General features: G+C 37.2%; 1 protein-coding gene and 2 long non-coding RNA genes across 3 annotated transcripts; 1 reads left to right on the top strand and 2 right to left on the bottom strand.

Annotated features, from left to right (window-relative positions):
• Window positions 1-2,298: 2,298 nt before the first annotated feature.
• Window positions 2,299-2,785, bottom strand: LOC147495788 (pentatricopeptide repeat-containing protein At2g02980, chloroplastic-like). The gene is made up of 2 exons (XM_086568474.1): window positions 2,559-2,785; window positions 2,299-2,464 (listed from the first exon to the last, which is right to left on the bottom strand). Exons 1-2 carry the CDS (start codon window positions 2,783-2,785, stop codon window positions 2,299-2,301), a joined length of 393 nt encoding a protein of 130 aa, XP_086424600.1.
• Window positions 2,786-3,584: 799 nt separating this feature from the next.
• On the top strand, window positions 3,585-8,497 carry LOC147495787 (uncharacterized). Its single transcript, XR_015197719.1, has 7 exons — window positions 3,585-3,907; window positions 4,003-4,258; window positions 4,501-4,597; window positions 5,241-5,377; window positions 5,721-5,840; window positions 5,929-6,161; window positions 8,359-8,497. It is a non-coding gene; the product is annotated as an uncharacterized LOC147495787 (long non-coding RNA).
• LOC147495786 (uncharacterized) lies at window positions 8,287-10,575 on the bottom strand. Its single transcript, XR_015197720.1, has 2 exons — window positions 9,983-10,575; window positions 8,287-8,852 (listed from the first exon to the last, which is right to left on the bottom strand). It is a non-coding gene; the product is annotated as an uncharacterized LOC147495786 (long non-coding RNA).
• Between the last annotated feature and the right edge of the window lie 6,448 nt (window positions 10,576-17,023).

The raw sequence follows: 17,023 nt of genomic DNA, 5'->3' as shown, positions 1-17,023 counted from the left end.
GAAGATGTAAATAGCAAAGATCTTCAAACACTACTTTTGGAACATGAGATTTTAAAACTTAAAATCTTGATTGCTGAAAAGAAACAGAGAAACCCAAAGGAAAAAGGTTTCTATGTCCAACCTCACTTGCTACCTCACATGGGTTATGAAGAGATATTACCCTTTGAGGATGAGGTCACAGACTCAGAGACATCTCAGAGTCTCATTCCAGAAGAATCTGAACAGTCAGATAATTCTTCTGAATTTTCAGATGATGATCCAGAAGATGATTCTTCTATATCTGAATTTGAAAATGATATCGAGGAAGAAAAAATTCCTTGTAATTCCGTCATTACCACTAGTTCTAGGTTTATTGACATTGAGTTTGGTTTCAATGGTTACCCAGAATACAGTTTGAGTGGTTTGTATGACACAGGATGCACCTTGTTGCTAGCCAAAGAGGAAGTTTTTCCTCCTGAATATTGGTTAGATGGTCCTCCTAAAAAGTTGGTTTATGCTGATGAAAGTTTTAATATAACCAGTAAATTTGCAAAAGATGTAAATTTTAAAATCGTTTTAGAACTTATGCAGGTGAATTCTGGCAGCATAATCAAATGAAACATGATGTCATTGTAGGAAATAACTTTTGGATAAAAGAGTCTAATAGTTTCCCTATGACCATTTTAGGAGATATGATCCATCTCCGAACACCAGAACATGAAAACAAGATTGTTTTACATGGTTCTCCGTGCCCTAGACCAAGTTTGCCTTGGCTAGAATCTTCAGAGTGTCAAGCCCAGCGTGGTGAATTGATACAAAAAGAAGAAAAGACAGTAAAAGAGAGTGTTTTAGAGAAAAAATTGTTAGCAATAGAAACTCTATTGGCTAATAACTTCTCTGATAACCCTTTGGCAATGCCAAAAGACAAACAACCCAAGTGTAGTTTAACCCTCTTAGATCAAGAAATCTTGAGAGAAAGGAAGAAAAAAATTCCAATCAGGTTAAAAGTCTTAGCTGTAAGGGTCATAAAACAGGTTTGCAATAATTTACCTTTCCTAGAATTACCAAAGGAAGGAGATAAATTATTTGTCACTATAGATGCTAGTGATACTGATTGGGCTGGAGTTTTACAATTCCAGAAAAAATCAGAAGATGGAACATTTGACCATAATCTGCATGTGGCTAGGTATTGTAGTGGTGTTTGGAATGACACTGAAAAGAATTGGTCAACATTCGATAAAGAACTTAAGGCTATTGTTTTAGCACTAAAAAACTTTAAGATATTCCTTTTTGAAAATTTTGTTTTACAGACTGATTCTATTTCTGTAATTGGATTTTTAAAGAAAAATGGAATACAGAATGACAAGTCTCAGAAAGTGATAAGAGACGAGATTAAAATTCTACAATACCAGCAACAATATGTCTTGACTCTTGAAGCATTTGCCTGGTCAAAAGAATTTTATTGCCGATAGCCTGACAAGGGCTCTCAAAGGTAAAAATCAAGAATAACTTTTATTGTTTTCTTTCAGAAAATGGCATCTTTGGAATTGCTGGAGATGAAAAGAAAGTTACTTGAATTATTAGTCTATAGGGGCTCCTATATGGAGTATTATGTTGTAACTTAGCATTTAATAAACTTGTTTACCTTATAATACAAGTTTACAATAAAGAAGTGTTCCTATAATCTCTGAATTTATTTACTTTTGAAGATTGGATTTATGGATGAGAACAAGTCTGTTAGAAAGATTTCTAATTAGAGAATGAAAAGCCCTAGATCTAGGTTGATTTCGGTAACATACATAGAATGATTCGACAAATGCCGCCGTCGTTGTGCCGCTTTAGCCGTTGTAGCATGTGTGTGTTGTAGGCGTTTTAGGCTTTAAGACAAGAGGCAAAAGAATTAACATTCTGTTTACCAAAGGAACTCCTATGAATTGGACTGAGTACATTTTAAAAAGGGAAATCAAGGACTTAATAAAAGATTTTGTAAAGATAATCCGTAAGAATTAAATAAAATTGAGATTTGGGAACTTCTTTTTATTGTTTACTTTCATTATTTGGTATTGTGTTTATTTTGTTGCTTAAGTTTTATCAACAGAGAAATAAGAGAATTAAACTAGAGTAGGAAATTTTGCACCATCATTTCCTTCCATTTTTCAGATCTTGAGAAAATAGTCAAAAGTGTTTAAAGAGAGAAAAAATAAGTGTCGACTAAATATGGAAGGAGAAAGAATCAAGTGTTTTGAAAGCCATCGTTTTCGTCAACTTTTATTATGACGTCATTTTTATGGGGTGTCGGCGGAGATCCAGAGTTGGTTTTTAGGCTGTGAACAGATAGATGTAGGCATGGATCCATTTACCTAGATCAAGAGCCCCTGCTTCTGCACACAGAGAAAGGAGGTTAACCACAGTCACCTCATTTGGCTTCATACCTGTATCCCTCATCTGAACAAAGAGATCAAAAGCTTGGTCAAGGGATTTCCCCCTGTGCATATCCAGAGATCATTGCAGTCCACATCATCACATCTCTCCTGCACGTACCATCAAATAAAGTTCTCGCCGCCTTCACTTCACCACACTTGCCATACATATCTACCAAAGCTGTTGACAATGCCAAGGACATGTTAAACCCTCTTCTCAACATGTAATTGTGTAGCTGCCTTCCCAGTTCCAGAGCTCCACTGAATCCACACTCTAAAACCAGACTCATCATTGTAATCTCATTAGGCAAAACACCCTCTTCTTGCATAGCCACAAAAAGTTTAACACCCTCCAAGTTCTTACCCCGAATGTAACCAGCAATCATCGTAGTCCAAGACACAATACTTTTCTGATTTAGCCTGTGACAGCAATCATCCGCATCCAAATTGCCAAATTTGCGAACAAGAATGTGAACAAGTAGGTGATGCGACCGAATTTCATGCCACATAGAGATGGAATTCCGAGAAATTTCAAAGTTTTTCTTCAAATTTGAAGAATTTGACAGATTATACTACCACCTAGAGATGCTCTTGTTTTTACAAAAATAAAATGATTGAAAAATACATGTACATATATGCATACGGGTTCGGGTTTTTCAATTTTTTGATATTCTAACTCAAGCCCAACTCAAAACCGAGTCGGGTTTTGATTTTACAAAACCAAGTCCGAACCACTGATCTAACATGCAAAAATCGGGTTTTAGTCTATCGGGCTTGGCCTAACCCGACCCAAGTTTCACCCCCATACACAATACAAAACGATGGAAGAAAGAGGTCGAAGCAACATCCCAATTTATGAACAACAAAATCTTGTTTGAATGGAAGAAACAAACCTGTGAAAATAAAGGTTGCTCCGACTTAAGAAAACCAAGCATGAAACGAAGATTGATTCGTCAATGAACACCTTAATTCAACAATGGTTAATTAGCTAATTGTTTTCGAGTGACAAAAAGAGAGAAGATTACTGTCGAAAGTGTTAAAACTTGAAGTACGAAGGGGTTGCCGGTTTGCCGGTTTCGTGGGTATTTGGTTTGTGGGGTGTATGATTTGAAGTTGCGCCCAACACAATGGGCAGACCCCGGCCCAACTCGGGTCTGCCCAACACAAATTGGGTCCGTCAGTAACAGGACTCTTAAAAAATGAACCCACGTCTTGTCTAGCCGGCGTGAGAGCTTTGCAGCGAAAAGATGAAGAGAAAAAAAAACAAAAGGATTAAGTAATAAGAAGAAGAGAATGAAGTTTACAGTGAAAGCATTAAGTAACAGTAGCAATGGTAATGGAAGAGCAAGGGTAGGACTTTTACAGCTAGGAAACTGCCCAACACCTATTGAAACACCATCTCTTCTTCTCTCTACACGCAAAGCTCTTCCAGTTTTCATTGCACATGATCTCCTTCCTTCACTTCCTTCCCCTGATTCTCATCTTCTCCAAGTCAGCCCACTTCATTTGTAAGTAAAATCACCACTGCCCACTCTTTTTTTTTGTCTACACTCGTGTTGCTCATTTTTTCAATAATAAAGTTTCAATTTTGAAATATTTTCAGCCTAGAAAGTCCTACTCCAAATGCCATATCAAGTATTGGAGGATTGCATAAAATGGTTGGTTTGCATAAGCACTGCTTTGTTGCTGAGTACATGGAGATAAGACCTGCTGAGTACATGGAGATGATTTCGTCTTTGAAACCAAACCTGTGGGCTAGTTTGGCAGATGAAGTGCCTGCTTGGGTATTAGAAAAAAGAAACAAGACTTCGGTGGATTGAACCGTGCGTTGGCTTGATGAATGCCTTGCCTTAGACCCAGTTAGTTACATCTTTATATTATGTTCTTTAATATGTTGTGTATTGGTGTTTGCAATAAATACATAAAAATGTTTAAACTCAATGCATGACACTGATTGAACAAAAGAACATAGATGGATAGCTACTTCAGTACACATATTTTGTGACCAGAGATTGTCACACTCTAATAGTCTGATTTGTACTTTATTTGGGGATTGTACGACATTGTGCATTATTTTTATTTATCATTATATGTGATTTAGGTAGGTGGTAAATTGGCTTTAGGAGCCATTGTTGGAGGATCAAGTGTAGAAGAGCGCATTCGTTGTGCTCAAGAAGTAGCTAGGCGACATGTATCAGGTTAGCAACTTATCACAGTTTCTTTTGCCCGGGGTTCTTTTCCTAAAAATCTACTTATAGACGATTGATTGGGTTATATTGCTAAAGAAAGGGACATCTCTTCATGGTAGAATTCTTAAGACTTAAGATCATCTTGTAGGTTGAGATCATGGCTAGCTAGTCAACTGGGTTAAGAAGTTCCATACTTCCATCTCTTTAGTTCCTAAGAGTATGCTCGCTCAACCAACCTTTGGGATTTAATGGAACTACACCTATAAATTAGTAAACAGAAGCTCTTCTAGCTTTATTATATGGCATTGCTTTCGCAACGACTGGTACTATGCTCGGTTTTGACCCTGATGGCTGCTGAGGCCCAATTTTAAACAAACCAAGATTCTTATCTAAATTCCTCAGGTGACTGGCGAAACCAAACTAATATAGCTAACCTTGCACTAATCCTGTATACCTAGTCAACTAGTGTCTGAAGCTGCCTTTTGTGCTTGTCCATTAGGTCTTTTTACCTTCACTATATGTTAGTGGCTAGGTTTAAAATATCTGTTGATTCAAACCTTGTAGGTTAATGCAGGTTATTGGTTTAAAATATCCATTCCCCTGCTATTTATTATCGAATAAATAGAAGATTGAAACTTTATTACTTTCACAGGTATATTTACCATCTTACTCTTGGAGGCTTTGCGCTTGTATTTCCTCTGAACAGAGATGAGAGACACATTTCCAATTCTCAGCTGAGTGACACAGGGGTGACTGTACAAAGATAAATCTGCGAGCGACAGTTTATAGGTAAGTAACAACATCGAATTGAATGTATAGATTAAAAATATTGTCATTTTCTATCGCATTAGTTTGACTATTAGTAATTTAGTATAATAGAAAGATCAAGGAGGGTGTTGGCTGCATACTTTAGCTGCATGGGCCAATTGGGTAGTTCTATATTGCATTGTTTAAGTTTTGCATCCTGGTTTCTGTTTGCTTCTTTCTCATTCGTATTTCTTTTTGTTCCTAAATCATGTGCATGTGACCTCTGACCTACATTCGTCTGTTTCTCTTAGTATAATGTTTTTCATTGTCGATAGAATGACGATCTAATTTCCTTTGTATGAATGTTGTTTTCGTTGCTCTCCAGGAAAGATAAATTGCCAATTGCTGATAGCTGTAGATGCTATACTTGCCAGAACCACACACGAGCATACATCAATCACCTTCTCAATATTCATGAAATGTTGGCTCAGATTCTATTAGAAATGTAAGTGCTTTTCCTTGTGTTTTTTACCTCTAGAGTTCCAGATTCCGTAGCATCCTTACTGAAGTGAAGCTTTTACTTTGTTTTTCAGACACAATACACACCATTACCTCGGTTTCTTCCGGACAATAAGGGAAGCTATAAAAAATGGGGAGTTCGACCATTTCTGTCAAAAATTTATTGAAGGTAGGCGTGAGCATCTAGCTGCAGCTGCATGCTCATGAGTCCAATTCAGACAAGCATCCTCGCAATACAGAAGGCTACAACAGCGTATACATTGCAGGCGCTCAGTAGATAGGATCACTCATTTGACTGCCTCACAAGGTCTATAACTCCGAATTGCTGGACATGTTTCGGTCCATCTTACCCCATCTTAATTGAAACGTCAGTTATTTATTGTAAGCATGAATTAACTATCTGAAGTGTCAGTGGCATGCACGATAGTAGCCAGGTGGGACAGAATCCGTTAACAATCACTTAATGGTCTCCGCTGTCTTACTCTGCGATTTAAATCGATTGACCCTATATGCAAGCGACAAGCGAAGTCATCAAATCCATTCCTTTGGTCTTGCTGTTCGGTGGAATTTCATTGGTCTTTTGCCTCTTTGGTGACTATCAAAGCAGGCTTAAATGTTTGAAGTGGTCTTGAATCAACAATCCCTCTCGCAAATAAATGACTTTTTTTTGGTAAAGCCACTATATATATATATAGGGGAGGGATAGAGGCACATTCACTGTAGCCACATTCTAGCCACATTGTAAATTAATCCAAACAAAATCGTAGACTTAAAAGTTGAATTAAAGGCTGAATTTTTGTGGAGATGATCTCCCACCATGTAGTAACATCTTTCATAAAAATTCATTTCATTCAAAAAAAAAATCTAACCTTAGAACATGCTGACAAAAATTTTGGACCGTTAGATTAAAAGCTAAAAAATGAACACTAATTTTTTCATGGTTAGACATATCCAAATATTATAATTTTTTGTGAGAATGATCTTCATGGTGGGGAGATCATCTCCACAAAAAACCAGCCTTTAATTCATTTGTATGTGAAAAATGTGCTATAATAATGGCATAAGAATGTGCCTCTATCCCTCCCCATATATATATATATATATATATATATGTGCACTAAAGTGTGTCAGGTACCTGAATATTACATGTCATATAATTATACACATTCCACTTGAGCGTGTCTTTTTATTTAAAAAAAATCTTGATCAACAAGAAATTTCTAATAATGGTGCTAAAACCAACTTATTCCACTTTGCTAGATGTATAATCCGTTAGTGCCACTTGGACTGGTAGTTGACTGGTTCTGGTCTTCAGCTGGACTGAAGCAAAATCTACATAGTTTACTAACTCTGAATGTTAGGGCTGTCCATAGGGTTGGGTTGGGTTTTGAAAAATCCAATCCTTAACCGATAAAAAAAATTGGGAACCCAAAACCGAAATGAATTGAAACCAATCCGAAATGAAAACTATAAAATCAATTAAATTATAAATGATTAATTTCAGTCATAATAAACATATACAAAATTAATCATAAATATTCAAGTGAGCAGAGCGAACTTTTTAGGCAGAAGAGGGGTACGCAGACAAAAATGTGGGTTTTTGTCTGTCCTCATCTCTTATGTTTTCTTCTCTTCGTCCCTCTCCCTTTCCCTTTCAATCTCCACTCCTCCCTCTCCGCTCACGCCCCACTGCTTAGCAGTATACGTATTAAAATGCCAACCAAACCAATATCTTATAAGTTTGATTCAGTTTTGGTTCGGTAGAAGGCAAACCAAATCACCAGAACCCAAACTATTTTTTATCAGTTTCTTTCGGGTCGGGTTATGGAAAACCATTGACATCCCTAGTTTGTCAATGACGTGCATGCTACTTTGTCAAAATTCAATTCAATCATATGACTTATTATTGCCTCTCGCGCTCTTCTTGAGTTACAGAAGAAGAGAGAGAAAGAACGTATTTATTAATTCTAAGTTTACAAGACTTCATGGGCGTGAACTTAATCAGTTTCATTAACGCTCATTTTCACTGTTGTCATTCTAATCTTAGTTTGATCGCATTTCCGAAGTATATTGGCCCCAGAATCTATGATCCTGATTAAACAAATTAAGAATGAAGAGCTTACTGTGAAGGATTTATGTATTGATCATAACACCATAAAGTTTGTGATTAGTAGTTGTAATGGTTTAGTACTACTAGACCCTCTGCCAAATGGAGGAAGAAAATGTGCGTTTGTAATCCTGTCGCTGGTCAGCTGCTCCAAGCCTCCAACTGCCTCGTACGAAAAGGAGTCAAGGTTTATATACTCTGTCTACTGGAATCACATTCATTAATTCTACTGGGGAATATAAATAGATGATGGGTGGGTACATTCGCCAATTGAGTTGAGTAGTGCTTATACCCAGGGTTCAATTTCCATTAACGGAGTGTTCCAGTCATACATGGTTTCATTTGACACTGTTGAGGACAAGTTTTACAAATCAAAACTTCCAGTTTGTTTATGTAGAATGCAGAAAGTATTACATGAAATAGAAGGTTGTCCACCTATTGTGGTGCCACCGTGCCAGACGCATGGAATGATAGATCTCCTCAGTGGCATGGATGGATTTTGAAAAATATCAACACGGGAGTATGGGAAAAGCGAGGCAGTGTAAATCTATCACTTTTGGGTGATATATTTCCTCAATCACTATTGCGGTATTGCTTGCAGGTATTTTTCCACTAAGAAATTTATGTTGTAGCAACTCTGCAACTCTTGAAAATGGCAGAATCTTGATCTTAAAGGTTGGAAATGGGTACCATGTTTACGATGTCCAGCTGCAGCAACTAAGATCTTTGGAGATTAACCCGAAAAATTGGTACGTCATTCAACCCCTTGTAGAGAGCATTGTTCCCTGATGAAAGCACTTCATATCATATCACCCCATTATCAAGTTCGATTTTGATGTATTCATAGACTCAAGTTGCAACTGCTCTAGTCTTTGCTGTTGAATGTTAATCCTATGATTAAATTATTGAAATGCGATGAAAATTTTGTTCAAGAATATACAAAATCGACAAGTCAATTGTATACAGATCACCACAAGTCAATTGTAACTTCCTACAGAACATTTTTAACTGTAATAGCTCAGAGTGTGCATCAACTGCATGCAACGATGCAAGTGCGCCCCACATGCAGAGATCACGGAGCATGGAAGGCCAACTTTTATCGAACTTAATTCAGTGACAGAGTGCATCGCAGAACTTAATAAGAAACACAGTATAGATGCATAAATTCCGTAGTGTAAGTGGGCAATCTCAAATCCCACATATGATGATATGAGTGTACAAAATGAGTAAAAGAAAAAATGATGAGACCAATTATAGACTGATGGACAAATGACATTTAACAATGCAGACTACTAGATACAAAATTTTATAATAAACAAGAGAAATAAAAAGGGAAAGGGAAAAAAAAGGTGGAGGGACATTGAGCGCAGGAAAAAATCTAATTTCCCCCCCAAAATCCCCTATTTCTCTTGATCTCTCCTCATTTTAATGGCAAACTAAAGTACTAAACAAAGGGTTTCTTAGTTTTACTCCATTTTAGAATAAGAGTTTTTGTGCAATCATAGATATGGGATGTTCGACGGAGAGTAGTGGATTTGAGCAAAGACGGGGACTCGATGACGACTTAACATATATAATCATGTTGAAGACTTTCTACAGTGAAGTAATCGCCGTGACCTGGTGGTAATGGTTTTGACGGCGGTATAGTGGTTGCAGTCCAGTTCAACTGTGGAACTGGGGTGTATCTAGTTAAGAGTTAGGAAAGTCTCCCGAGTCCGATTGTCCCAGCTAGGATGTTGCACTAGGACTTTTCAGTGAAATTTAGGAAGTCATGAAAATACCCAAGTTCATACAGAAATCAAGAATCGACAAAGGAAATGTTAAATGTTGCATGGATCTAATCAAAGAAACTTGGGGAAGATGTCTCTGTCTCATGTCTTCATTGTACTGGAACAGTAAATGTATATGTGATTCCATCCCTACTTTATTCAGTAACTTGTGACAGAGGGAATTTCAGGGCTATTTTGTGCCTAAGAAATGAAAGTGGCAAAAGTCAAACTTCCACAAAAAGTAAGACATACCTGTTAGTCTGTCACTGAATTTCTTCCGTCCACCCCACTTCATGTAAGAGTGTAAGACTGAGATTAAGATAGTTGATACTAGTGCTGTCTTTGGATCAGAGAACATGACCTTCAACTTATCCCTGTAGCTAATTAGAGTTTGCAAGTCATGCATAAGTTGTGCAAAACGACCACAAGAGAAGCTGCAGTAATCTTAACATCAACTGTGTTATGTTTCGCTGATATCAGAAAACATAGATTCTAAAAGGAAATTTTATATTCGTACCAACGTATCACTTCTAACTTGTTATTGCACAAGTAATATACATATTTTTCATGTAATGTATTATCACACAAAAGTTGACCTGGGTCATAAAAGTATGTTCAATGCATGGTTAAAATCCTAGATCAAAACTAGGGAGCTCATTCTTGTCCACTTGTTCTTTTCCTTTGCTCTTAAGTTCCTTGCAGTTCTTTCTTTCAGGATCTTCAGGGCAAGAGTCCGATCCAACCAAACTTGGTAATGGTAAATCAACACCTCCATTATGGGGACCTGAAGCAGGAAGCTTTTCAAAACATTCTGATTGTGAAATCTCAGTAACCACTTGGGCATTACTGCCCCTACGTTATAATTTTCTGGATTACCATCAGGGATGTGTATTACGCTTCTCCTCGTTAAATTCAGCTCAAGCATCTTGGCCAAGTAAATCCTGACTAACAAACTCACCTAAATCTGAATCTTGGGAAGAACCGATATAACATTGTACAATAGGTTTATAACTTCATCCACCTAAGAATGAATCTGACAGATCAAGCACCTCAAATCCAATGTAACATTCATTTGATACCCCATGAGGTATGACCAGAGGGGTATATAAAAAATGTGTCATAGGCTGGTGAACTGGTGAGGGGTGACGGTTGTGCCATGGTTTGGTCTCACTTCTTTTAGGAAGTTGTTCTAGATCCTAGATAAAGGTAATTATCCGTCAATTTCTAACGTTGAGGCATTTTTAGGTGCATTTCACCATAGAGTTGGTAAGAATATTGTAGTCCAGTAAGCCGTGGTTACTTAGTTAGTCTGACGTGGAATATTAAGCCTCGATCCATTCATTTCAAACAAATTCCAGTCCAGTAAGCACAAGTCATTTTGCCGATATGTGCTTCTTCTTCTTCTTCTTGTTGCTGTTGTGCGTGTGCGTGTGTCTCTCTGTGTGCCTTCTTGTTGTGTGTGTGTTTGGGGTTTGGGGTTTGGGGCTTTACTTGTTGTGGATATGCAATTGTTTTGTGTCTTTGTGTTTGTCTGTGCGCACTTGTACTTAACTACTTATCCGGTGTTTCCAAGTGCATTAGGTTATACGCGCCTGGATTAGAGACAAATGCCGGGTTAATGAATTGAGGGTGGTTCACTAAGAAGGTCAGCACCTCATATGGGTGCACTCTGGTCGAAAGGGGTCCTGATTCATAAGGATTTGGGGGAAAATAAATTGAGTTTCAAGCTAGGTAGTGGTTACAGAATTTGTTTTTGGGGATTTAGGCCTCTAAAATAACACCCGCTGCTGTTGGAAATTTTGTGGTTGTTATTCGAATTTGAACCAGAACTAGGGTGATTGAAGGACTTGGCAGGTGGTTCTACCACTAGAGTCCCTACAAAAGAACTTTGGTAGGAAAAGCTTTGCCAAGTTAAATGTGACTGTTAAGTAAGTATTTGGTGTGGAATAATGGATATTCAGGATTCATTTCCAAAGGGAGATACTTTGAGTTTTAGTTGGGTAATCTAGTGCAACTATTCTAATGTTGTTTTTTAGATTTAAGAAATTTAGGATTCAAAGAGGGAGGCCCTTGCTTTCGAGGTTAGAATCCCCTTTGACCGTGCTGAGTTTTAGAAATGTAATAGAAACAAACTTTTTGATGAATTTATTTCCAATCCATATCAGTCCTTTCCTTCATTTTTACTATATAGTTTTGGTTAACTTAAATGGTATTGGTTTGCGTGGATATAAAATATTTCTGTTGAGGTTTTGTAGTTGTTATTCCTGCATATTCATACTTGTTTTGTGTGCTGTGTTTGTTTTGCAAACTTGTAGTTGTTTGAAGTTTCCAACCTTCTAATGTTGTAGTTTGATTGAAATCATTGTTTGATCGAATTCCACAACTACATTTTATCTATTATTTCTAGTATTTTAAGGGGAAGAGTCAGTGTTTACCAGAATCTAAATGCTTGATCTTTATGAACCTGTGGTCGATTTCCTCTCCTAACAACAGAAATGGAAACATCTCTCACATGCATTTCTTATTAAGAGTGCTACAAGGCAAATATATCATGGTCATATACATCTAAATTGTGTTGCTTTGGGAAATCCAAGCATTTTATCCTTTTTATGGGGATTTTTTTTCAGACAAAAAGTGGGTTTTGGTTTTTGGTTAAACTTCCATATTTAGTAGGCTTGCTAAGAAACAGCTCTTGTGAGAGTTGCTTAGAGGCGCCCAGTAATCTTCCATAAAATTAGCTTTTTGATAAACTTGTTTTCCCGCTGATATCAATCATTTGATTTACTTTTAGTATGTACTTTTAATTACGTAAATAGTATCTGTATGGATAGAAATTATATATGTAGAAAAATTTGTGCTTGTTTTTCCTGCAGATTTTCCAAAGTTTCCGATAGAAGTTGAACTAGAACTGGTCAACTGGGGTTGTTTTAGGACGGTAAGTCGTGATTGCTACGAACTCCCTACAAAAGAAGGCAAGAACACAGAGACAACTTTGGAATTTTAAAATGGCTACAAAGCGTCGACTGTTTGCGTCTTCTTTGGTAGGGATCCACATATCAAGTCCGATTCTTACCAAGAGAATTTTTCGCATTTGTAGGGATACCATGCAAGTCAAATGTGATTGTTCAGTAAGTATTTGGTGTGGAATAATGGAAATTTGTGAACTTTTTCCTTGTCTATTGGTTCAAATGACTGAAACGTTAGTGTCAAAGAGTTGGACTTCTTACTGAAAAAGTCCTTAGAGAAGTTGATTATTATTTATCAATTTGTAACGGGAATATTTGTTTTACATTTAACCAGAACCCACAGCATCTATCTCTCCAATTGTGGACAGCAGACCTTCACCAGTTGATATATAATTTGGTCTGGAGGTCCTGGAGAGCTCCCACGGATACGGTTTTCAAGGGCCTTTCTTCTTGATGTAGACTAGAAAATGCCTGTGTATCTTAATTTGCAGTGAAAAAGCAGTGATTTCTAAATGGATTTCTTGGAGATGGTGTGTGCTGTGAAGCTTTTTAAATTTATTGACAACCACTCCTACTATTGTCAGTGTAAAGGCTTTGGTGAAGGTGTTGCTGGATGCGGCAGATGCAAATGACAAATGATTTGCAATTTGCTCGAAGAAGAGGTGCCCTCTTACATTACCATACGTCTATACCTCTTACTATTTGACTGGTTATTGACATACCACCGTTTTTTTTTTTAAACTTATGGTTGCTAACTTGCTATAATGTAGCGACTGAGAAATGCAAAAAGAACACTAGGTGACCATGTCAACAAGAAAATTCCATCCCTACAGACAAGATGTACTCAACATCATTTTGCTCCACTTGATACTACTCACGTCACTGAGCGTCTTAAGCTTGTATCTGAAGCTGGAGCGTATGCCTCTGTTTGTTTTTCTTTGTTTTTTAACTTCATCGGGTTACATACATATATTCCTTATTTTTACTTTGTCACTGGACTGTGTGCTAGTAATGTTGGTTAGTAGTTAAGTGTGTAATGTAGACTGTCTCCTTTGGCATAATTGTACAACTGATGTTAATTTTCCTTTGATGATACTTGTACTAGGCTTAATGTAGACGAGAGTGGTTTAACAGCATTTGTAAGGTTTTTGAGTCACATATGATTAGTGATTTGCTACTTCCTATCAGCTTAGAGTTTCCAAAGCTGACTATTCTGTTATATTTAGTATTTGCAAGAAAAAACCACCTCTGCAGCCAAAAACTTGATCAATGTAGGTTCCATGCTGCAAGTTTCTGACTTGCTCCCATCACTAGATTTTTATGGAGATAGTACTGCATTGACGCCCTTTTACAATGGGAGCAATCCACAGGGTTACCTTATATTACACTCCATAGGGTGACCCTCATTGGTCTTCACAATAAGCTTGCTTCAAATTCTTGTTAGTTATTGAAATCTTGTCTTAAACTTTCTTTGTGGATTCTATGCTACCTCTTTAATTACCTGACATTATATTTGTAGCTGTTGACTTCTTTTTGGTGTGTGCAGTCAACACATATGGGGGCTGTTTGGCAGCCATTATGATAATCCATTACATGACCAATAATCTATTTGATTATCATAATTGATTTTGGGTATAAAAGAACTTGTTTGGTAAAAAATCTTAGAAACCATTATCTCATTCTCAAAATGAGATAATCCATTAAAAAAACAAAAAAACTATGGGGCTTGCGGAGCAATTTGTAGCGCGCTTGATCTCTAAATCATTTGTTTGATTTATTTTTCATATATATAAAAAAACTAGCTTAAGAATGAGAAACAAAAAGCGTGGAGCTTTCCTCTTAAAATGAGTTACCTTATTTTGTTTTTGTTTTTGTTTTGGTATTTTTCTCTTTCCATATTTGCTTTAGTAATTCAATAAAAAACTGATATGTATTTGGTTGTTTGGTATATTTTTTTGATAATGGCTTATGTCAAAATCATATATTAAAAATATTAGTTCTAGTTATAATAGTTGCCAAATGGCTCCATGGCTTCTTCTGACATAATTGAATAAGCTGTTTGCGTATGCACTGGAAATACAATACTCAAAGACATCGAGCAGATATGTTTTTTGCCCCTAAATGAATCACTTATGACTGGTTTGAGAAATATAGTGCAACTATAGTCATTTCCAAAAGCAACTCATTCTTTATCTCACAATATCGAGGTACCTCGACTTTATGCTGCCCAGCCTTGTGCCTAAATTTGTTATATTTTTCTGTAATTGTTTTTTTGTTCCATATTAAAACATGGTTCATTTTTCGAACTTTACCGTGTTTAGGCATGTCTGAGATTAGGATGGGATCTTGGAGGCTTACTCAGGGATTCTTCAGGGCTTTAAAAGTACTGCAAAGGCACCACTATTGATGCCTTTTGCACCTCACATTCTCCAGTTCTTGGACAGCCTGTATCAGGAGAAAGACATGTGAGTAATATTAAAGTCTATCCTCTTTTCCTTTCATAGTTTCATGTATGAATGTCTTTGATGGTGTTGTTGCTGATATCGTAATGTTTTTTAATCAGGGATGATGCGGTGACCAAGACTGCAGTTGGGCTACTGGGAGATTTGGCGGACACTCTAGGTAATCATGCTGGTCCGCTAATTCAGCTGTCTGTGTCAAGCAGGGAATTTTTAAATGAATGTTTGTCATCAGATGACCATTTGATTAAGGAATCTGCAGAATGGGCCAGATTAGCCATCACTCAAGCTGTTTCTGGTTGAGGATACTGCCTTGCTATTTTGTTGTTTGAGTCCCTGCATGCATTCAGTTGTCTAGTTCAAGTTCAGGATTGTGTACCGTTTGTCGGGGTTTCCCCATTCGTGCACAACCAGAGTCAGGATCATTGGGTTGTCAATAATTTTTGTGTCAGCAGCATGGATTTGGGTTCTGTTTTTCGAAAGGATGGTGGGGGGAGGGGTTGATGAAATACTTTCTTCCATCTGCTATCTTGGTAGAAATTTTTCGAAGAAGTTAGTTGAAGATATAAATGTGTTCGGAGGAATGGGTGGAACATTGGAGATTTGGAGGTCTGCTTGAGGGTCATGTATGCTGACAAAGCCATGATTGCCTTTTCATACATGAAAGTACATACTGATTCTATGCATTATGTCATGCCATTACACAAATATGAACATATGATAGTCAGTTGATCGATGTCCTGGGTTGGAGTGGATAACACCTAAGAGTTTGTTGGATGACAAGATTTGGAGTCTGTACCACCTCCTGATGGTAAAGCGGGCTCAATGTCCCTCCACCTTGTTTTTTTTTTCCCTTACCCTTTTTATTTCTCTTGTTTATTATAAAATTTTGTATCTAGTCTGCATTGTTGAATGTCATTTGTCCATCAGTCTATAATTGGTCTCATCATTTTTTCTTTTACTCATTTTGTACACTCATATCATCATGTGGGATTTGAGATTGCCCACTTACACTAGGGAATTTATGCATCTATACTGTGTTTCTTATTAAGTTCTGCGATGCACTCTCTGTCACTGAATTAAGTTCGATAAAAGTTGGCCCTCCAAGCTCAGTGGGGTCATATCTCTGCATGTCGGGCGCACTTGCATAGTTGCATGCAGTTGATGCACACTCTGAGCTATTACAGTTAAAAATGTTCTGTAGGAAGTTACAATTGACTTGTGGTGACCCGTATACAATTGACTTGTAGATTTTGTATATTCTTGAACAAAATTTTCATCGCATTTCAATAATTTAATCACAGGATTAACATTCAACAGCAAAGGCTAGAGCAGTTGCAACTTTAGTCTATGAATACATCAAAATCAAACTTGATAATGGGGTGGGGGGATATGATATGAAGTGCTTTCATCAGGGAACAAATTATGCTCTCTACAAAGGGTTGAATGACGTACCAATTTTTCGGGTTAATCTCCAAAGATCTTAGTTGCTGCAGCTGGACATCGTAAACATGGTACCCATTTCCAACCTTTAAGATCAAGATTCTGCCATTTTCAAGAGTTGCAGAGTTGCTACAACATAAATTTCTTAGTGGAAAAATACCCTCTTAGTGGAAAAATACCTGCAGGCAATACCAGTAGAATTAATGAATGTGAGTCCAGTTGACAGAGTATATAAACCTTGACTCCTTTTCGTACGAGGCAGTTGGAGGCTTGGAGCGGCTGACCAGTGACAGTATTACAAACGCACAGTTTCCTCCATTTGGCAGAGGGTCTAGTAGTACTAAACCATTACAACTACTAATCACAAACTTTATCACAAACTTTATGGTGTTATGATCAATACATAAATCCTTCACAGTAACCTC

This window comes from Coptis chinensis, chromosome 6, assembly GCF_015680905.1.
Source record: "Coptis chinensis isolate HL-2020 chromosome 6, ASM1568090v1, whole genome shotgun sequence".
Taxonomy (NCBI): Eukaryota; Viridiplantae; Streptophyta; class Magnoliopsida; order Ranunculales; family Ranunculaceae; genus Coptis; species Coptis chinensis.
Note: the sequence above shows the minus strand (reverse complement) of the source record. Positions and strands in the feature narration are given on the sequence as shown.

What these genes read in the sequence shown, in the direction of transcription:
- LOC147495788 (XM_086568474.1), bottom strand. Translation starts at nt 2,785, where the DNA reads ATGATTGCTGGTTACATTCGGGGTAAGAACTTGGAGGGTGTTAAACTT. An exon ending in TTGGTAGATATGTATGGCAA is followed by an intron (nt 2,465 to 2,558) that starts GTGTGGTGAAGT and finishes GGATATGCACAG; the next exon opens with GGGGAAATCCCTTGACCAAG.